This window comes from Lepus europaeus, chromosome 4 (genome assembly GCF_033115175.1).
Source record: "Lepus europaeus isolate LE1 chromosome 4, mLepTim1.pri, whole genome shotgun sequence".
Taxonomy (NCBI): Eukaryota; Metazoa; Chordata; class Mammalia; order Lagomorpha; family Leporidae; genus Lepus; species Lepus europaeus.
In genome coordinates, this window is record NC_084830.1 from 23,113,513 (window position 1) to 23,135,969 (window position 22,457).

At 40.3% G+C, this 22,457-nt stretch overlaps 1 protein-coding gene across 9 annotated transcripts in view; it reads left to right on the top strand.

Moving 5' to 3' along the window:
• ENPP2 (ectonucleotide pyrophosphatase/phosphodiesterase 2) overlaps positions 1–22,457 on the top strand; it is a 116,579-nt gene that overhangs the window by 63,810 nt on the left and 30,312 nt on the right. For 5 of the 9 annotated variants that reach the window (XM_062188062.1, XM_062188061.1, XM_062188065.1 and 2 more), the window contains exons 10-16: positions 4,120–4,185; positions 5,128–5,200; positions 9,679–9,834; positions 11,802–11,910; positions 16,149–16,274; positions 20,884–20,915; positions 21,612–21,739. In XM_062188062.1, the coding sequence (XP_062044046.1) occupies positions 4,120–4,185; positions 5,128–5,200; positions 9,679–9,834; positions 11,802–11,910; positions 16,149–16,274; positions 20,884–20,915; positions 21,612–21,739 (690 nt within the window). The remainder of the gene's footprint in view (positions 1–4,119; positions 4,186–5,127; positions 5,201–9,678; positions 9,835–11,801; positions 11,911–16,148; positions 16,275–20,883; positions 20,916–21,611; positions 21,740–22,457) is intronic. The other 4 variants (XM_062188067.1, XM_062188069.1, XM_062188068.1 and 1 more) reach the window with 1 other exon arrangement.

The following is a 22,457-nucleotide window of genomic DNA, read 5'->3' on the forward strand; positions in this document are numbered from 1 at the left end:
GGCTTAACAAAAATCTGACTATTCCATAATAGTAGTGTGCTGAGAGCAATCACAGGTTCCGATTAATCCAGAATGGAACCATTTATATTCCCCAAATTCAGGAATAAAAGTAGCCTTTTCAGATTTGAAGGGCTTAATTGAAATTGGGTTTGGTGATTTGAAGTTGAAACAGAGCATCCCTTTAAAAGTCTTTTTCCCGAAAAAAAGAGGTTTCTGAGTTGAGAAATAAGTGTGAGTATGTTAGAAATGACATTGCTTAACATCAACTGCATGTTCTTTTACCAATCTAATCTGATACATTACATTTTTTTAACCCTGAGTGTCATAGATGCTTATAAAAGTCATTTAATCTGTTCTACAACTTACTTGCCTGGCAGAATGGAAAGGATCCAACAACATAATTAATACTTACCCCCCACCCTTACCACCCCAAAACTGCTGCAAAACTTTGTTGAAAAGGCCTAGTGTTCTGGTTTTAAATGACAAATTTCTCTACCCATTCAAAACCATGTATAGGAAGGTGGATTTTATGTGCTTCAAAGATGTATGTAGTTTTGCTTCACTTCTTGGACAATTCTTTTGTCTCTGTGTCCTGGGAATGATTGGATTTATTTTTCTCTATTTTTTTTTTGAGCTTTAATTATAAAAAAAATGATCATACCTTCAGTTATGTGAAGGAATACAAGTCAAAGAGGTCTATAGTACATTCTGAAAAATTTAAAAAAAATTTAAAATCTAAAATCAGATTCAAACTATAGACTTAGATTTTGAAGGCCATCTTTTAACATGGTTCTGTGCTGTAACCTAAAATTATATTCTTGCTTTTTAAATGATAGTATTTCATTCCAAAATCATCCCCAGTTGATGTCCCATTGCATTCTTTTATGTCAATTCATGTTCAAAGGCAGTCATTCTCAGTATGTATGAGTGCTTAGGTTGAATCTAATCTCAGCTCTGCTGTTACAAGATTGCTGACCTTGGGCAAGTAATTTAATCTTTCAAAACATCAAAGTCCTCATCTTCAAATGGAAATTATAGTACCTTCATCATAAGGTAGTATGATGTGAAGATAGAATGAGTTAGCTTATTTGAAGTGCTTATTAAGGTTTCAGTGTATGTGGAAAAGAATTAATATTGGTGTTCATTTTCTTATTCACATTATTTCTTTCAATATTAACTAGACATTGGCTATGTATATCCTAAGATTACTTACTCTCTCTTACTGCAAAATGCTTGAGTTCCTCATTTTTCATTTTTTCTTCAAAAATTTTTTTTCTGACCGTGTCTAACATGCTTGGTCTTATGACAAATTCCACATCAAGCAATGATGGAGAAGGCAGAGACATATCCTTTTCTATTTCCCTTTCTGCTTGGACATAGACCCTTCCGTGCTCAAATTTCTTTATGTTGTCTCTGCATTGTGTTTGAAACATTAGTGGTGAAAGGCTTGTCCTTTTGGTCTCTGAGATTAGTTCATAATGACTGTGTAGAACTTCTAGGGAGTTCTTGCCTGACTCATCATTAAAGACCTAGAACACTAAGGTCTAGTGAGGCTAAATGTTGTGGTCAAAGTCGCACGTGGAATAGATACTCAGATCTCCAGAGTCCTCTTCCACCCACACACAATCAGCTCTGCCCAGGAAAGTGATAATCACCTGCTCACATTCCCCAAGAGGAGTGTAGTGACTCCTCCATAATCATCTTATTGGTAGGAGTAGCTTGCATCTTTATTTATGTTTGTACCCACACCTTGAAAATAATATGCCTTTATTAAATATCTTCTCTGTGGACCTATAAATCTAGCACATAATGTTAAAAGCTAACATTTTCCTAAACCCTTAATATGTGTCAGGTACTACCCTAAGCACTTTATATGAATGAGTATTATCTCTGATAATCTTCATAATAACCTTATAAGTACGTACTATTATTATACTCATTTTACAGAGGCACCAAAAAGTTAGGTGACTTGCCAAAGTCTCCTCACCAGCACTTGATGGAGTCAGGATTCAGACCCAGGCATTCTGGCCTCAGAGCTGGTGTTTCTAATTCCCTATCCACTCTTTTTTTTTTTTTTTTTTTTTGACAGGCAGAGTGGACAGTGAGAGACAGAGACAGAGAGAAAGGTCTTCCTTTTTGCCGTTGGTTCACCCTCCAATGGCCGCCGCGGTAGCGCGCTGCGGCCGGCGCACCGCGCTGAGCCGATGGCAGGAGCCAGGTGTTTATCCTGGTCTCCCATGGGGTGCAGGGCCCAAGGGCTTGGGCCATCCTCCACTGCACTCCCTGGCCACAGCAGAGAGCTGGCCTGGAAGAGGGGCAACCGGGACAGGATCGGTGCCCCGACCGGGACTAGAACCCGGTGTGCCGGCGCCGCAAGGCGGAGGATTAGCCTATTGAGCCGCGGCGCCGGCCCCTATCCACTCTTGATCAAGGACCCCACCCAAAGAAGTCACTGAAGGGTGACTTCTCTGAGTTTGACATAAATTCTATTAGCTAGTATTTTTCCATTAGCACTAGAAATGGGTTCCTCAGAGTCCATTTTTGGGGCTTAACACCAATTATACATAAAATAAAGCCGCTTTTAGGTAGGTAGTAAAATAAGGCAAAAGGAAAGAGCTACAATATTTGCTCTTTTTTTAAGTAAGGAAAGAATTCAGAATATGCAATTATAATTGTTTTGTTCAGATACAAAGGATTTCTGAGGTGAAGAATTAAATTCCTTAAGTGATTAACCTGGCTTTCCCATGCCTATTTCGAATTCAATTATAGGATATAATAAATAGGGTCACATTTTTTCCCCCAACAGCATTGGAATATGAGGACCTGTTTTATGGTAAACATGAATTTCTGGTCTCATCTGATAGTTGTAGCCAGAGAGGCTGTCAGAAGAAAATAAACCCCAAGGGATGGGTGGAGATAGTAGGGGTTGACCGTGATGGAGGGGAGGAGGAGGAGCTTGGTTAGAGTCCTTGCCAATTCTAGCACCTACTGTGGTTTTGAGAATCTATTTTCCTAGTTCTCTCCTTGCCTAGAGTAAAGGTTTCAATGGCTCATAGACTGTCTCACAATATTTTTCCCTAACCACAGTTAAACTTGTGCTTTAGTTTCAATTCATCACAAACATGCTGTAATGCCTGGTCTTGAATGGGGGTGGGGGTGGAAAAGCATTTTGTGCTCCTTGGTTAGGAAAGAGCAAGGGAATCTCCCTACAAGGACGGACGCTGAGTTTGTGAGCATCTTATTGTAACTCAGGTCAGCATACAGTACTATTACGTTAGCTGAGAGTTCTTCAAGCTAGTGCCAGACTTAGAGTAATTATATTTCAACGAGGAATGAGACTTAAACACGAAAATCATTGTGGATGCAGATTATACCCTTTTTGTCAGTCACATAATTATGTGTGCCTATTCTTGATAGTTTTTTTTTTTCTAGAGTTGAAAGAGTATTTCAAGGGTATCTTCCCTAACCCACTATTTTGTAGAGGAGAAATGTAAAGTTTTAAGTTAGATAATGTTTCTAAGATCATATAGTTGCTTAGAGGCAGGATGATGACTTATTATAATCATCATAAAGATAAGTTTTCTTAGCACTTACTACACTGTATCCACTATTACTTGCCTCGATAAGTTTCCTCATGAAAATCAACCTGTGCAGTGTGCTTTGCTGTTAACCTTTATTTTATTGGTTAGCAGAGACTAAAAGGTCCATAGGCCTAGTGGCCAAGACAGGTCCCACTGCCAGCAAGCAAGAGATTGGGAAATGAAGGTACTGGTCCCTTTGTGGCCACAGCTAATGGCTCGATCCCTCAGTAGCAATGATTCTGAAGCCAGGATCCTTTCCGCTTGGAGTAGAGTTTCTGATCAGCAAGACAGGTTCCTTGTTTTGACCATGAATCAGAATTTCCAGTCTAGTCTTCTGTGGAAGGGGTTGAGCAATGTAATATGTTGCAAATGGAAATGGGAGTTTCAATGCTAATTCCAAAGAGGGCCTTTTCCTACAATGAAGTGAAAACAGATGGTGGTAAATAGAGAGCATTTGGCTTGGGTGCAACAGCAAGCACTCATCAGGCTTGAGTTTGTGGAAATGCAACCTAACAACATGCTTTGCTTGTTATTACAGGACCATTCCTCACGAGCGGAGAATATTAACCATACTGCAGTGGCTCACCCTGCCAGACAACGAGAGGTATTTGTTTCCCTCTAACTCTCTCTCTCGTCTTCCTTTGGGTTGTTTCCATCTTAGGTGAGAACTGGATGAAATACTAGATGGACTGTGAAAAGCAGCATAGCCAAGGTTTGGTTTATTAGAAGTTTGTGGTCATTGGTCTTAAGCATTATTATTTCCTTGAGAAGTATTTGTTTATTGGGATTATACAGATTACTATCGCTATTAATCCTGGCCACGATAGTAGAGCTGAAGGGAGTTTTTAGCTTTAATAAATGAGCTAACAACATCTTAAGGACCGGAGAAGCATTAGGGCCGACTTTCTACTATAATCGAGTTGTACTTGCCGTTGTCGCAGCTCAATAGGGTAATCCTCCGCCTTGCGGCGCCAGCAACCCGGGTCCTAGTCCCGGTTGGGGCGCCGGATTCTGTCCCGGTTGCCCCTCTTCCAGGCCAGCTCTCTGCTATGGCCCAAGTGCTTGGGCCCTGCACCCCACGGGAGACCAGGAGAAGCACCTGGCTCCTGCCTTCGGATCAGTGTGGTGCGCCGGCCGCGGCGGCCATTGGAGGGTGAACCAACAGCAAAAAGGAAGACCTTTCTCTCTGTCTCTCTCACTGTCCACTCTGCCTGTCAAAAAAAAAAAAAAAAAAAAAAAATCGAGTTGTACTTGTAGGCTGCAGATCCCTTGGCTTGTGTGAATTATTCCTGGGCCCTGTTATCTTAAGGAGAAAGACCTGAGTCTATATTCAAATTTTCCTTTGTGAAATTTGATTCCTGAAGGGGATACCAGGCAGTTACCACAGTTGGCATGTTGGGGGGGAAGTGTTGGGCATGGAAGTAGTAGAAAAGCTTCCATGTAACACTGATCATGGCTGGGAAATTTTCTCACTGTCTGGGGATATTTGATATTCTTTGCTATGTGTGCTTTAAGGGAGAACCTGAACCTTCCAATTTTTCCGTAGGCCTTCAGTCTATGCCTTCTATTCTGAACAACCTGATTTCTCTGGACACAAATATGGCCCCTTTGGCCCTGAGGTGAGTAGTTTCTCATCTGCCTGAGGAGAACCTGTGTCCCTGGGCTGCCTGGGATACTGACCTTGCTGCAGGATTCGTACAAAATCTTTGGGAGCATTTGCATCTACAACATTTATAATAGTCAAATAATTGCAAGACTAAAAGCATATGTAAAAATGTACACATGTCCCTTTTTCCCCTTACAGGAACTTCTTTTCAGTTTGCTCTGCTATCCAAGCATTCCTAAAGTTGATGTTTATGGGAAGTGAGTGTATTCTCTCCTTGCAAGTGATAGTCATAAAATGAAGGTTTGGGAAGGGTTAGCATTTGCTATCCTTGGTAAGGAGTGGAAAGGAATCTTCCAATGAAAACTACAGTGTTGTAGTTGAATAATTGAATTTCAGCATCCTTAGGGTAATTGTGCAGTTAAGGGGGTCCATCAGCTAAGCAGCCACAGTGACCTTAACAGGCATAATCAAACTGACAAATGTCATAGTACTGGGCACTGTTTTACATATGTTTTGGTGTAGGTTTATGCACATGAAACCATCGTCACACTTGAGCCGAACATTTCCATCCCCCCCCCCCCCCCAAAGAATGAAGTGAATTTTTGATTGAGGGAAACACACTGCTGAGCAAATTTGTTTAGCAGAGCAGGGTGATACCCTTATATCACACACTCAACCATGTTAGAAGGCACTCTGGTTCTAAGGTGGGATCCGGCATAGCTTCAAATCCAGGAGGTGGGAAAGGGATGGTGGCATTTGATTATGTTCCTTCCCTCTAGGATGGCAGTTTTCCTAATGTTTCAGCATAGACAATCCAAAAATGTGATAGCTTTGCAAATCTCAACTTTTTAAATATTTTAATTATTTTTCACCTGCATTTCTTAATAGGAAATGGTAAAATCTACATAATATAATAAAACTTTATTTTGACTGATAGATTATATAAAAAAGTGTGTTGATGGAAACCATCTCTAATTTTGTAATAGCCCGTGACTGTGCTATTGAGTGTAATTAAGTTCACTGTGTTCAGCATACAGATACAGATAATGTTTCTTGGTTTAAGTATTGCCATCCTCTTCTGAAAAAAATTGCAGGCCATCCAAAGGCAGTAAATATGTATTTTTGAAAGTTTTACCATCAATTCAGTGGTGATTTTTTAAGCACTAGAAACCAAAGACTATGTGAAACTATTCTTAGTTTGTCTTAAATCATTGAAGTCATATAAGTTTAATGCTCTTTTTCTACCCCTTTGATGTTTAACTAGTGTTGTATGATCATGAAGCACAAATGATAAAATGAGATAAACATCTGTATACATGCCAGGAAAGAAAACCAAAGCAAGAATGGCTATTTTATCTTTAGAATGACTTTCTTTAAGATTAATTTAAAGGGAACAAAAGGAACCACATTTTATTAAAATGTTAAATACACCACACACACACACACACACACACAACACCTAAGTAGTTCCATGTGCCCTAGTTAAAGGTTCAACTTTGCTTGACTAATATCCCCTAAAAGACCCCATGGGGCAGGCAAAGCAGGGGTTGGGATAACCATTCTTTTAAGAGTAGGAGGCTGGTACTTAAAGAGATTTGGGGCTGCTCAAGTTGCCTAGCGGGTAAGTGCTGAACTTGGAGATAAAACCTCAGAGCCTCTGACTCCCAGACCACAGTCCTTCCCATGGAATCATTTAACTTTCCTTCAATCCAGGGGATAAGCAAAGTGGTCAGTTAATAGCTACGTTCAAATCATACAGAACTTTTTCTTTTCGACAAAAGTTGGCTTTTAATGATATAGATGTGATATAACTTACATCTTATGCTTTAGCAATAAACATTCCTTATCCATGAGCATCTTTAGATTTATAAGATGTATAGTTAAGTTACAATTACCTATGTGAGTGTATATACATGTGTTTAAGAAAAACCCATTTTTTTTAAAGTACTGATCAGTGAATAAATGAAGCATAATGTAGGATGCTTTAATTTGCCACCATGATGGTTTCCTTCCCCAGGGTTGCTTGAAAATAGACAAACGTAGATTTTTTTCCCTGTAATACTTTGCAATTAGGAACTGGAAGCATTCATGCTATGTTCTTTTTAGTATTACTACTTTTTGCAATTGGGATATTCTCATATATGTACTGGATAAAGATACTTAATTGGATACTGTGGAGTATATCTTCAATAATAATAACTTGCTAACTTGCTTACTTTCTTCTTGTAAGGCAAGGGATATTTTCTGATTTCAATGATTTCTTATCTTGTTTTAGGAATGCAATTTTAATTGAAAGAGCAACAAAAATGTTTACAATTTTAAAACATAAAACCAAAGCAAATCAGAAAAACTCTCTTCCACAATAATTGGTTTATATACCTACATATTTTCTCTCTATATATACATATATATTATATAATTTATATATAGACCAGGAGAAGATTGAATATACAAGCTAAAAAGTTATTTATTAAATCAATAATTTGTTAGCCTTTACATGTACTTAGAAAATAACTTGCATTTGAAATTTAATCAAAAGATTCTATCTTCTAAAATTCTGCATGCTACAGTAAGATGAATTCAGTTCAAGTTTGTGCTTTATTTGCTTAATATTTGAGTATACTTTTTTTCCAGGATGATTCTCAATATCTATTAAATGAGATGATCAAACATTGAGCTAATAGCTTCAAGAAATGGTGTATTGCTCCTGGTTTCATAGTGTAATGGTGAATGTTCAAAATATGCTTGCTTTTGATTATTGGCGCAATCTTTTTCTCTTTGATCTTCTATGCTTTTTCTGTGATCTCTTGTTCGGCTGCTCTCCCAGGCCTAGAGGCAGAGCTTTGGCTGGCTAGTCCCTCCCTTCAGATGGCAAAGTATCCTTCTGAAAAGCAGGGAAATTCGCCCCTCCCCCTCTCCCCCATCCTTTTAATAACCTCAGGCTAAAACTTCTAAATTCAGGCTAAAGTATGGCTGATCAGTGAAAACTTAGCTTTCAACTACCTCTAACATTTGAAGAAGGAAATACGTGCATTATAATCACTGGATTGAAAACCCAGTTTGGCTAAACCCCATTTTTCCTTCTGCTCCTCTAACCTGCTGCAATGGGAAGGGCTCGCCTTTGGAGTCTCTGGAATGTTGAAGTCTCTTGCAATGGGCCTAGTGTTTGATGGGCAGACTTGAGCACTAGCAGAATGTATTCGGTGACCATGAAATGGAAAACCCTCTTTCCTTTTGCTGCTCTTCTCATGGAGATTTGCCTATAACTAGAAGCATTAAAGCAAACCAAACCAGATTGGGGGGGGGGGGGTGTCTTTCCATCACTGTGCCAGAGAAAGAGGATGAGGTAGAGACGGGAGAGCCTGTGCAATCGCTTGCCCTGGAAACAGTGAAATCGCATGGCAGATGTTCTTGGGTTCACTAACATTGTTCCGCCGCCTGCCCCTTCCTGCATCGGAATGGCTCTTGGGACAGACCAACTGAGAGAGGTTAGCTAGGTGGACAGTAGGGCTTGCTGCTCTAATTCACCTTTGCACCATCAATAAATCAGGGGCCTGTTTTCCTCCAGCATTTGGAAATCCCTAACGGTTACCTCCATGCTCAGTTTATGTGTCAGCCTTGACTGCTGTCTGGAGTTTTGAAACAAAATGAGTAGCCCTGCCACTCCCCACAGAAAGGGGTTCTGAAACCAAGAGTGTGAGGACATTCTCTCTAGATCTGTAGACTGAGATGGAGAGATCTTGGTGACTTTGTACGTTTCACCTAACTTTCACAAACGCTGTTCTAAGTATACTTACGCCTGGGCTTAAAGCGCCTTTGTACTGAAAACTTCAATAGTTGGTGAGATCTCTCTCCTGCTGAAAATTTCCAATTTGTGAAAGTGCATTGCCCACTAAGGAGGGCTGCTTGTGATTTGTGCTTCATCCCATCCTTGGTTTGAAAATGTTCTTTCTGATCCTTGTCAATGAAGTCTGACAGTTGCTTTGATACATTTGGTGATGTGGACAGAAAGCACCCATGACATTCTGCGTTGGAACCACCTGAACCTCATTGTCATGTTAAATGATGAAGTGACTGCAGTGACTAGGATTCTGTTTAATTTTCAGTCAATTCGTTATAAATGGAGAGCTTTCCATAACCAAGGACCAGTCTCTCCCTAATGCAGGAGTTATGAAATGCAGAATTCATGTCACCTTCACGTGTGTCCACAACTAGGCTCCTTGGGCCAAAATAGCCCACGTGACTTGATTCTCTTAATTACATGCTTGTTATCAATGACGAAGCTGTAACAGCAGCAGGAAGACTGATAGAGGAGCTTCTCTCGATAGAGCTCCCTAAATCATTCCCTCACACCAATTTGTTTTCAGACAAGAAGCCTCAGTGTCTCTAACTAAGACTCTGTTGACCCTAGTTGGGAAAGTGGGAGTTTTGTTGTCTGACCCAGAGGGACAGACGACTGCTGAGTCCAGACATCTCTGTCCGCCAGTACAGGAGAGTAGTTATGGCCCACCTCTTACTCCGGCTAAGAGACCTAAGAGGAAAGTTGCCCCTAAGAGGAGACAGGAAAGACCAGTTGCTCCTCCAAAGAAAAGAAGAAGAAAAATACATAGGATGGATCAGTATGCTGCGGAATCACGCCAGGACAAAGTAAGTTCATCTATTGTTCCAAAGCTTGGTGGCGGGCAGGTCTGATCTGAAGGTCTCCTTCAGTGCCTTGGTTTTGAACATTGGCTGAATAAGCTTTAGAAAAAACTCTGGTGTGATATCCTTGGCTTTGAGTCCAGTAGAATCTGGTACTTCAGAGGTCAACACTGATGCGAAGTCTTCCTGAACTTTCTGCAGAATGGAAAAAAAGAGCTTTTTACTTTCTTTAGAGTCTCTTTCCCTGAAACTCATGTTGACATTTAGTCTGGAGTGACTATTAAGAGGTTGACAGGTTTTTGCTTGCAATTATTTGAAAAATTAGTCCCATTGGTTCCTGAGAACACCACTACCACAAGGCAGTGAGGAAGTCTGCACAGACAATGTAGATTAGAACTGGATGGAAGACTGGCTTGTCTTAGTGGTCTGTACTTGCTGAGATCAGAGGAGCTCTTGGGTCTGGACAAGGGAGTAAATGAGATAAGAGGAGGGAACAATGGGAAGATAGAGTTGTGTGTAGGTTCCCATAATGACAGGAGTGATATTTACTCTTCCCAGTTCATTCACAAGGGCCTTGTCCTGAAACCTCACCACATTTCTGAGGCAGGGTTGTATTTATGATTGTCTGAACTGATCGCTGTGAAGTAAGTTTTGGCTTTTACCTGAGTTATTCTGAGTAAAGGGAACGGAGACACTGCCAAGGAAGGACATATGTTGTGTATTTTATATTTTTCTGTCTAGACAAAGATTTTAGAGGAGAGCATGGTTTTCTTGGAGGCAAATGCCACTTAGCCCTGCATCTGCTAGTCCTGTCCATTACATTACAGATCTGATTCTGAAACTTCCAACTGTGACAGCATTTGGAATACTGATTCTTGTCACAAAGAGAAACAAGTTGATATCTGATTGGGCTATTTAAATGATATGAGAAAAGGTCTTGAATCATCTGAGAATATGCTAATGGAAGACAATATTTTGTATCTGAGTAAAATGATTTTCAGGCCCCTTCTCTTCTTATCTTAGTTGTCTTGGGTGAATGTATGAGGTTGGTAAAAGTCATCTAAAGTACTGTCAAATATTGTGCTATGTGAGGTTTCTTGAAAAACATATCCATTGCATAGTTAGAGGCAAGAGTGAGAGAGGAAGCTTCTAGGAGCTGGGGGCATTCATGATATCAGGAACTTCCACTTGAAACAAAAATGCGGCTGGATTATGTTTTCTTAGGTTTTGGAAATGTTCTTCAGAAAAGAATTGAGTTTTCATATTTCGTTGGACTAAATATGAAATGTTATAGAACCAATTTAGTAGTTCCAGTCTGTTTAAATTAGGGCTCTTGTAGATTCTTCTTTCACTCAGAGTCAGCTTGGAAGAGATTGAATTGAGAAGTGGTAGCTTGTTTCTTAGAAGGCTCTTCCTTCAACAATCTATGGCTCTCAGAAGTTGGCAGTTAGGTTCTTGGGAACATGGATCCCATTAAATTAATGATGCTCTAATTTATTACCCAGTGGAAGGTTATGGTTTTAACTTCAGGGCTGCTTTTGATTCACTTAGCCTCTATCTCCTTACCATGGTTCAAAGCCTAATGTGATTTCATTTAGGGAATAAGAGACTTAACTATCCATCTGACTTTCTGTCCACTCTCAAAACTCTTGGATTTAAAGGATATTGTTACATTTGGAAAGGGCATTTTTATCTTTAAAGGAAAACAGTGTCCTTAGTAATATTTCTGATGTTGTTATATCATAGAATCTTTAGGGGCATTGGGTGAGGAGAGGTTTTTATTCTCCTGAGAGAAGACAAAGAACTGTTTCAGCCACATTTTCATTAAGAATGGCAGGCAAATTTTCCCCAAGACAAAACTCTGCCTCTGAGCCTGAAATTCTCTTTCCAGAATGTTCTAGGGGTAGAAGATCAATGAAAAACTGAAAGGGAAATAAAAATAGTCATGGGAACTAACTAACTCCTTTTTCCAGATGACAAATCCTCTGAGGGAAATCGATAAAACTGTGGGACAATTAATGGATGGACTGAAGCAACTCAACCTGCATCGGTGTGTAAATGTCATCTTTGTTGGAGACCACGGTAAAGCTTTGTTTTTCCTTTGCTAATAGGAGAGATAAATAGATAATGTTTCTGATGGTGTTGAGGAGAGGGGCCCTTGCCCTCAGAACCCAAGGTTCTATTTTTGTTTCAATCTTTATTTATTATTTATTTATTTCAGAGGCAAAAGGAAGAGAGAGAGAGAGAAAGAAAGAGAGAGAGAGAGAGAAATAACAGAGGTTTCTCGTTCACTGATTCATTCTCCAAATGCCTGTGACAGCCAGGAGCTGGGCAAAACTAAAGCTGGGAGCTGGGACCTCAGTTGAAGTCTTCCACATGGGTGGCAGAAAACCAATTATTTGAAGTATCACCTGCTGCCTCCCAGGGTGTGCATTAGCAGGAAGCTGGGATTGGTAGATCCAGCACTCAAACCTAGATACTCTTATATGGGAGAGGAGCCCCCTACGTAGTCTTAACCACTGCATCTAGCACTGACCCTCTAAGCTTCTATTTTTAGCTGCCTTTCCCTTTTCTTCAGGATGAAGAAAGAAATCAGAGGTTGACTCAAAAGTTTAAGACAACATGAGATGATCCTGGGTTCATTTTGATCAAAAGCAGAGATACTTCCTGTCTTTCTCTTCTTTTATTGGAAAGGCCTTTCTACAAAAATCTGTCTTTTATTAAAGTACTGTGGACAACTTGCTTATAATATTAATGGCTTCCTCTGTGGATGTGTCCTATCAGGGGATCATCCTACATTCCTGCTAGCCACATCTCCAAAAGATGTCCACCGAGGTCATGTGGTTAACAATAAACGAAGGGGCAGGCATTTGGTGTAGTGATTACTGCTTGGGGCACCTGCATTCCACATCCGAGTGCCTGGTTCTAGTCCTGGATTCTCTGTTTCCAGTCCAGCTTCCTGCTAAAGCACATCCTGTGAGGCAGCAGGTGATGGCTCATGTGACTGGGTTCTCTCTAGCCACGTGAGAGAGACTTGGATTGAATTCTGGGCCCCTGGCTTCAGCCTGGCCTAACTCTGGTTGTGGTAGTCATAAGAGAGTAAACCAGTGGAATGAAGATCTCTCCATCTGTCTCTCTGGCTTTCAACTGAAATGAAAAGAAATAAGTAGAAATGAAAACAAGTAAATGGAAGTGTGATGAGAAGGCAGAGACATAGGGCTGTCAAGAAAGTGACTTAAAAATCCAACAGTTTGCTGGAATTCACTAAGGAAATTCAAGGCCAACACAGAGGTCCCCGCTGTGGAAGGGAAAAAGCAGTTGAGGAGGCAGCTGTTCTAAATGGCTTCATAAAGTGTAAAAATTCATGGCCAACTTTTTGAGATGACCAAGAGCATGCTAAACATGATTATAGAGCTGGGTGATAGTGGGTAGGAGGGCTCACAGAAGTTCTTCTTTTTTTTTTTTTTTTTAGTAATTAATTAGGTAGGTAGGTAGAGAGAGACAAAAATATAATACTCCCATCCATTTGTCCAAACCCCCAAAAGCCTGCAAACAGCTGAGGTAGGACTGGGGCCAAAACCAGAAAACATAAACTCAATGCTGGTCTCCCACATGGGTGTAAGGAACCCAACTGTTTGAGCTATCACTGCTGCCTCACAAGGTGCAGATTAGAAAGAAACTAGAGCCAGGAACCAGAGCTGGGAATGAACGCAGGTACTTTGATCTGGAATACCAACATCTTAACTGCTAGGCCAAATGCTTGTCCCTTAGAGAGCGTTCTTATGTCACAGATGTGACATTGAGATCCAGAGTCTTTCTGTGTTACAGATCTATTCATTTGAAATAGTGGCCTTGGAATTTGGAGCTCCTATCATCTAGCAAAGTTTGGGAGAAGAAAATCGGTTGACTCTGCCAGTTCTGTTAAGAATGAAAGACAAGTCTCTGTTGTCAAAGTTTTGCTCTTAGCTGGAAATTCTGTCCAGAGTATTCTGAAAGATCTATGAGAAACTAGGGTAAACAAAGCTGTGGGCACTAACTTGCTCCCCTGAGGGGACTAAATGTTTCCCTCCGCAAAATCATGCTTGATGTATTTGGCTTAGTGGAGAGTTACACACAGGATGGAGGATTTGAGACATGTGACCCAGCTGATTCAATTAAAATTGTCCAGAAGTGTCAAGAGCGTTTGCTGGGGCCAGACGTCTCGGTAGATGGATCCCAACGAGTCACATGCTACAGTGTGGTGGAGGTCATGGAGAGAGCACAGTCTTACGTTGGCAGCATGCAGGCTTCCTAGATGAGTATATCCATTTGATTTGGGGGAATCAGAGCATTTGTTTCAGAAATGGTAATATGGTCTTGGAGTCAGAATGACTTTCAACAGAGTTCAAAATGCCCTGTGCCACTTAAGAGCCCTATGCTGCTGTTCTTAATATGTGGCCTCCCTAAGTTTCAATGTTCTCGCCTATAAGGTGAGGGAGGACACTACCACCACCTATACAAAGTTGGTCTGCAGGGTGAAGAAGCACCAATCATAATGCCTGGTGATCTTTGAAAGCAAGGGAGACTGCTCACCTTTTAGGTGGAGTAAATCACCACTTAGATGTGTATCAGGTGGAAGAGCCTTCCAGTCTTCCACTAATAAGTACTTGGAGACTGTCCTTTCTGGGATAACATTGGATTAAAACACAGTAACTTTATTCTTTTTATTTTTCTTCCTGATGGCTTCCATGTTAAAAAGCAAGATGCATAGCCCTTGTGCTATGCTGGGATGTATTTAACTCTCTCTTCATTCCTGTTTTATTTAAGAAAAGGGTGGAGGGATGGGCAGGGAGAGGGGGAGAGGGAGGTAGTGGATTTCAATCGGATTCCAGGAGTTAGAATTCAAAGTTTGCCATATCTGGACTGCTCTGGGTTATATCTCTTTTTTTCAAAGTCTTAGGACACTCTTTATAGACTCACTTATTTTCCCTCTTAGAGATATTCATGTACTGGATTGTGTAACGCAGTCCAGTAGTCCGTCTTTACCCCAGAGGGTTATGTTCCAAGACCCCCAGTGGATACCTGAAACCACAGAAAGTACCTAACCCTATTCTGTTTTTTTCTACATTTGGTAAAGTTTAATTTATAAATCACACAGTACAAGATAGGAAAACTGTAAGAATATAATGTAACAAATGTTACATGAGTGTGGACATTGTGAACTGCCTGGGGTGGGTAGCAGATACATCATGGGTACCCGGGGCCACAGGATCATTTATGTCTTGGGCAGGGTGGAGCGAAACAGTGCAAGATTTTATCACACTACTCAGAATAGCACTTTAAAACATACTAATTTTTTTCTGGAACTTTCCATTAATATTTGCAGACAATGGTTGACTGTAGAGCCCAAATTGTGGAAAGTGAAACTGTGAAGTAGGAGGGACTACTGTATTGTAAACCTTCTTCATTCCATCAAGTCTCATAAATTACAAAAACAACAATGAAAGTCTCTCCTAACCTCTGTAGTGTATGATTCTAAGAGTTGAGAATGTTTTTGTTTGTTTTTTTTAAAAAACATTGATCATGAAACTTTCCTTGAAAAGGGCAGAAAACACATCTTGAAATGGGAGAGGGATATTTTGTTGGCTAAAACATATTCCCTACCTAGACTGTTTCTGTGCTTTAGTTGTTAGCTTTCAGTTCTGACTAATTACATTGTTTATGACTTGTTTTCTGCTCTATTTTGTTTTTCAGTTTGGGTGGTCATTGGAGCTGACATTTTTCTCTCTCTTCTCTTGTTGCCAGTATTGTTTTGTCAGTAACATCCAAGGCCACCAGTGGAGATGCAGAGAGAACTGGTGATTATGTACTCAAGACAGGAGGTGCATTAGAGAGACAGTTGGAAAATGCACGTTTTATAAAAGAGACACAGAGCTATAGATTCCAGTTATTTACTCTACCCACAGCTGGGAAGAATTTAAAGCAATCTATGATTTTTTTTTAAAAGAATAGATCTTTTTCATAATGGCTTTCTAAATTGTTAAAAAATAATGGTTACTTCTTTTGTCCTGCTGTTCTTGCCAAATAACTTAAAATCATAATTGAGATAATGTATTTTCAACCTTCTCCTGCTTTCAAGATGATAGGGCTAAACCAAAGTCTAGTGACAAGATTATATAAAAATATATAAAAATGTAGTAAAGTCAATAAATCTCAAATCTAAGGGCCCCTCCCATTACGTTAATTAAGAAGATACCTGGATATATTTTTAGTGTTTCTATGAATGTTTAAGATGGTAATTTTAATGTTGCTTGAAAATACTTTTTTTCTGCTCCCTATAGGAATGGAAGATGTCACATGTGATAGAACTGAATTCTTGAGCAATTACCTGACTAATGTGGATGATATTACTTTAGTGCCTGGAACGCTAGGAAGAATTCGATCTAAATTTAGCAACAATCCTAAATGTAAGTTGATTCTTAAAAGACTAAGTGAAAGTGATAACGCAGTGGACTAGGTAAGAGTTTGTTCTCTGAAGCCAGAATTCTTGGGTAAAGATTCTAGTTCCACTGACTGCTTAGCTGAGGGCCCTTGATTACTCACTTAACTTCTATGCCTCAGCTTTAATTTTTTAATCTGAAAAATGAGGATGATAAATCACAGTAGCTATCTTATAAGGTTGCCATGGCAATAATCTATATATAAGTCTGAGTGTGGTTCCTGGCATGTAGCAGCATTATAGAAATATTTGCTCTTGGGTTATTTATTTATTTCTTTTTTGGTGTGAAAATTGTTACTTAATCCGAGGTGTGTGTATAATCATAAACTTCTGTTTACATGAAAAAAAAATTTCCACGGGAGGGTGAGGCTGGCTTGTTAGCTGAAACTGGTGAGTCTGTGACATGCTTGGTAGGAATCCATTCAGTCCCTGAAGGTTCTTAGAAGCCTTGTTGCAGCATGGGGAAGGGAGGGGAGGGTCTTCCCATGTATGCAAGCACCCAGAAGGACAAAGTGCTAGGTCTTTGGGAAGAGGCAGCTGTTATGAAAGATTAGAAATAAAACAAATGGGCATCATCTTGTCTCTTTGGTTATGCACATTCAGTTTATTACATTCCATAAATACAGTTGTGGACTAAGACTTTTAGCTGCCCACCTAGCTTTTGAGAAGTCCATAGACTTCCTGGAGACATGCTGCATTTTTGAAAAAATTGTAATGCCTTCACATTTTTAGCTTTGGGAATAAGAAACCATTGACACTCAGCTCAAGACTTTGGGAAATTAAGCTTTCCCCACATTATGTTCCTGAGTCAACACAAATGGGAAGTGTCCCAAGGTCAGCTCCAGGCAACGCTGTGAAATAAACAAAGTATTGGTGTTCCTGCTTTCTCTTTTCTGTGGCTCATCCTGGCCTCTGTATCCTCTCTCCTCTGCTCATTTGAGATAGGCAGGCCCTCGGCACCGACTAGGTGAAAGTCATGACTGTACCTCTTGAGTTTAGTGTTTGCGTGTTTGGGCTTACGCAAGAAAGATGTTTTCTGTTTTGAAAAGCATTTCTGATATCAATAAATGTCATGGGGAGGTTATTTTCAGGGGAGGAAAAACTTTCCAGGGGTAGGGGAAATGAAAAAAATAACTCCCAAGGAGGAGATGTTTTGTTCTTCACCAGCCTCCTATGTGATTCCATTGTGTGGGAGACAGTAGAACAGAGTGCTGAAGAACACAGACAACAGTGGTAGGAAGTCTGGGTTCTAAACCCAGTAGTGTCTGGTACTCACAGGTGTAACACAGGAGAAGCTACTTCAGCACCCTGCGTATCAGCTTCCTCATTTGCAGAATAAGGATTCTTGGGAAGATTCAATAAGAGATTGTGTGCATATAATAGGTTATAGTTAGCACATAGTCAGAACCACATACATGTTAGCTATGATGATGCTGTCTTGGCTGCTCACTGTTTCAGCTGTGTGTGTGTGTATATATATATATATATAAAATATTGAATAATATAAATAATAATAATGTATGTATTATTTAACCCTTCCAATGGCCCTGTAAGGTGTGTGTTATTATCTGCTTACACACGGTAAAATCAAGATCAAAGAAGGATGAAAGAAGGTGACAGTTAGTGGCAGAGCTGGGATTTGAACCCAGATGTGCAGATTCTTAATGGCTGCCCTTTCCTCACACAATATGGAGACTGTTAGCACAACAGGACTGAGCACTTCGCAACTGAAGGATCTGGGGTCCCAGACATGGACTCGGCATATGTTATTTCCTAGTAACTCTCTGGGATTTATCTATGTAGAGGACTGCCCTGTGTTATTTATTTCTTTTCGTTATCAAAGACCATGAATTTATTGTCTTTGGTTCCTTTTTGGAGTACAGTTTATGAGGCTAAAGAGTGTAAAGATTTAAAGCATGGGTAGCTCAGTCAGACTGCTTGGGATAGATGAGTAGTCCCATTGTGCAAGCTTCTCTATCTTCTATAGGCCTAGTAGGGGCAGGGTTATTGCCTAGCTGTTAGGAAGCCCGCATCCTATATTCCCAAGGATCTGGGTTCAAAACCTAGTTCCAGCTCCTGACTCCAACTTCTTGTTCATGCAGCCCCTGGTAGACAGTGGTGATTGCTTAAGTAATTGGGTTCCTACTATCTATGTGGGAGACCTGGATTAAGGTCCTGGCTCCTGGTTTCAGATTGTAGAGGGCATTTTCTGAGTCAGTCAGCAGATGGGGGCTCTCCCTTGGCCTCTCTCTCTGTCTCTGTCTTTCAAGGGGTAAAACTTTAAAGACTATTGGCATAATGAGGTTTGACTAGCACATGATGGAGTTGCCGTGAACGACCAGAGAGTAAGTGCCTCCAAAGCTCTTATAAAGCGATAAGAGCATGGAGTAGACTCAATTCAGGTTAATCATTATTGTTACTACTATTGTTTACTTTATAATGCAACTAAAATTTAACCCCAATCTAAGTAGAACGGAATCCACATTTTAACTGGATTTCATGGCTTTAGAACCAAAATTTTTTTTCCAATTTAATATTTTTCATTTTTTTGAAATAACATTTTTAATTTATATTATAATGAAAGGTTTAATGGGTCTACTAAATAAAGAGTTCAACAACTAAAATAAAAAGACCATAGTCCAACAGGGTAATAAGCAAGGGCTATAATAATAATCAAATGAGAGATGAAGACCTGAGACTCTGAACAGTTTTTAAGAGTATGTAAAAGTGTACAATAAGGCATGATTATTCATGCATTTTCAACAAATATGAGCAGTTATGTATTCATATGTACTAACAAACATTATTGAGTGTCTACTATGCACCAGGCGCCAGGGATATGACAACAAATGGTGGGGACCAAGCCTAGTCCACTGGTGTTTATGTTCCAGGGAGGGCTGCATTCTGGCTATTGATGTGTCCTCTGAACTCTGCTTTCCTTCTCTGCTGATTCTATAATGACATACTGTGGCAAATTTTTTGAAAACAAAACACAGTCTCCTCTTTCTCCCTACAACTCCCCGGAAAAGAAGGCTTTCAGATAACACAATCCTGTTTATGTAGAGCCATCATGTGCATTGTTTTGCTTTTAGCTAGTTTAGTGTATCGACTAAAATATGCTTTGTTTATTTGTAGTGAAAGTAAAGGAGTTATGTACATATGTGTGTCTATGGCTGGAAAGGAGCAGCTACTTATATAACTAGACCCAATGCTTTTACCAAGGAAAGAATCTTTTTTAAAAAAATCTCAGTGCGTTAAGATTTATCTTACAGTGGATGATGACTTGTTTCAAAGATATGCAGATAAACAGGAAGTTATGCTCAAACCCCAAATGTCCAGTTTGATTTCTTTTTTAAAAATATTTATTTATGTATTTATTTGAAAGTAAGAGTTACAGAGAGACAAGGGAAGAGAGTGAGAGAATGAGAGAAGGAGAGAGGGAGAGAGATCTTCCATCCACAGGCTCACTCACTCACCAAATGGCTGCAATAGCCAGGGCTGGGCCAGGCCGAAGCCAGGAGCCAGGAACTCCCATCTGGGTCTCCCACATGGGTGCAGGAACTCAGGCACTTAAGCAATTTTCTGCTGCTTTTCCCAGGCTCATTAGTCGGGATCTGGACTGGAAGTGGAGCAACTGGAACACAAACAAGCACTCATATGGGATGCCAGCACTGCAGACAGTGGCTTTACCCGTTGTGCCACAGTGCCTGCCCCTGTGCAGTTTAACTTCTGATGTTAAATTGCAAATAACCTAGGCCTAGATGCTATACAGGAACCGTTTGAGGGAGCTTGAAGAAGCAAATTACCTAGCAGTATCCTGGTGCTGTGGAAGGAGTGTTTCCCTTAGAGAAGTGGAACTCTGGATCTAGTTGGGAAATTTATCACAGGACTTGGTTAGCTGCATTCTACTTACTGAAATATTAAATACCCACACACAATTATAAGAGGGGACTTCAAAAACATCACAAAAAATAGAATTAAACAATAAGCTTATTTTGTCTCCAAAAATTTTTAACTCCCTTCCGCTGTTTCACTCCATGAATGCCGGCAACAGCCAGTGATGGAGCAGGCTGAAGCTGGGAGCCCGGAACTCAGTCCAGGTCTCCACATGAGTGACAGGGATGCAGCGAGTTGGTCAATCACCTGCTGCCTCTCAGAGTGCACATAAGCAGGAAGCTGGAATCAGGAGCAGAGATTTGAACCCAGGCACTCTGGATATGGGATATGGGATATGGGATATGGGATATGGGATATGGGGATTGCAAATGGCATCTTAATAGCTGTGCCAAATGCCTGCCTCTGTGTTTTTTTTTTTTTTTTAATTTATTTAAGTTATATGAGTCTCATGTATTTCATATGTACAGATTTAGGAACACAGTGATACCTCCCAACCTACCCTCCTTCCCCTACATGTTTGAATGCCCCTATCTTTTAAAAACAAAACACTAAAGTGATAATTCCTCTGGAAGGTGGGGTGGGAGGAGGTAGGAGGAAAATTGAATCTTTTTCTGCAAAAAATATTTCTCTGTGTCTATTGTCATCTCTTTGGTAATCAATTTCCTTTTCTCTTTGAACAGATGACCCTAAAGCGATCATTGCTAATCTCACGGTGAGTGCTGCAAATTACAGGAAGCAGTTTCTATGCATCACCTTCTGTGGTTGCTTCCCCTGGGGAATGGAGGAACACTCTCCCTATTGCTCTGCCACCCTGTGTATCTGTTTCCTTCAGATCTTTCAAAACTTCTGCTTTGTGGACTGCTGCAGGCTCCCTGATGGTCTTGGCAATGATACAACCGAGAATATTTGATCTTTCCTTCAGAACTGAAAAGGATTCATTCATGGTTAAACAAGTGTTTGCTTTCGCAGAGCAAGATCTGGCCACCCTTCTGTTTCATTGTTCCCCACTCAGGGTAGAGACCTTAAAGCACTTGAGCATGCAATCAGATAGGCCTGAACATGCTCATCCCTTCCTGCTCCACCTCCCAGCCCTTGAAGCAGTTGGGGGAAGAGCCTGGGAGTTTGACTTTGTTCTCAGTTGTGGTCTCATGAGTCAGGAATGTGTCTTAGAATTCCTCACTCCTCTCTTCTATCCTGGCCTATCTTCTCCAAAGCTATCTAATCCCTTTTGAACCCTTTTGTTTTCAGCATGTATATCTGATAGAGGTGAATCAAATTCCACTTATTCAGGAATCAGCCTTTTGTTTGGCCTAAAGCCTCCTTCAACTTCCTAGAGAGGAAAACAGGACTTTTCTAGATGACACCCCATCTCAAGGCCCAGTTCCATGTTCCTTTTTTTTTTTTCCAGTGTAAAAAGCCAGATCAGCACTTTAAACCTTACTTGAAGCAGCACCTTCCCAAACGTTTGCACTATGCCAACAACAGAAGAATTGAGGATATCCATTTACTGGTGGAACGCAGATGGCATGTTGCAAGGTAACTTGGAGTTCTGCTGTCTCTGTGTCTCATCTTCACAATTACCTCTTTGGCAACTGAAAATGCCTTAAGGTCTTAAGTTGACATTAAAAGAAATTTCAGAAACCTCACTCTTTCCAAAGATTGTGTATGCTAGATAAGCCACTGGGACTGTGATGGAACATCTCTGTGTTGAGTCTCATCACCCTGAAGTGTCTCTGTAGTCCCAGGGCAACTGTGTGTGTGTGTGTCTTTCAGTTTTTGAATTTACGTTGTAGCCTCTATTTTTGTTACTTGAAGAAGTCAAAAGTCTAATTGGGACCTTGCCACATTGCCAAAGCACACTGGACTGATTGGGTCTTATTGACAAGAAATTGCCTGTAGCAATATTTATAGAGGACTTTAGAAAAGTTGTTAATCTTAAAACCTCTGTTACCATGGACATATTTTATATTGATTTAAATAATTCCTATGTTTACCCTTTTTTGATCTATAGAAGATTCCCCCATTTGAAAGAGACATTTCCTTGCTTTAGAAACTGATGTAGGATATGTCTGGAGACTGTAATCACTAATTGTTTATCGTTTTTCACACAGACCTGGAAGCAGCCCTTTAGCACTCACCTTGCTCTAACTTTGTGTTTAAGTAAAGTGCCAGGAATCAGTATGAAGCAAAAATTGAATAGCTATGCTACTACATATTTTCTAGCTAGATACTCCGTTGAGTTTACAAGGGAGAG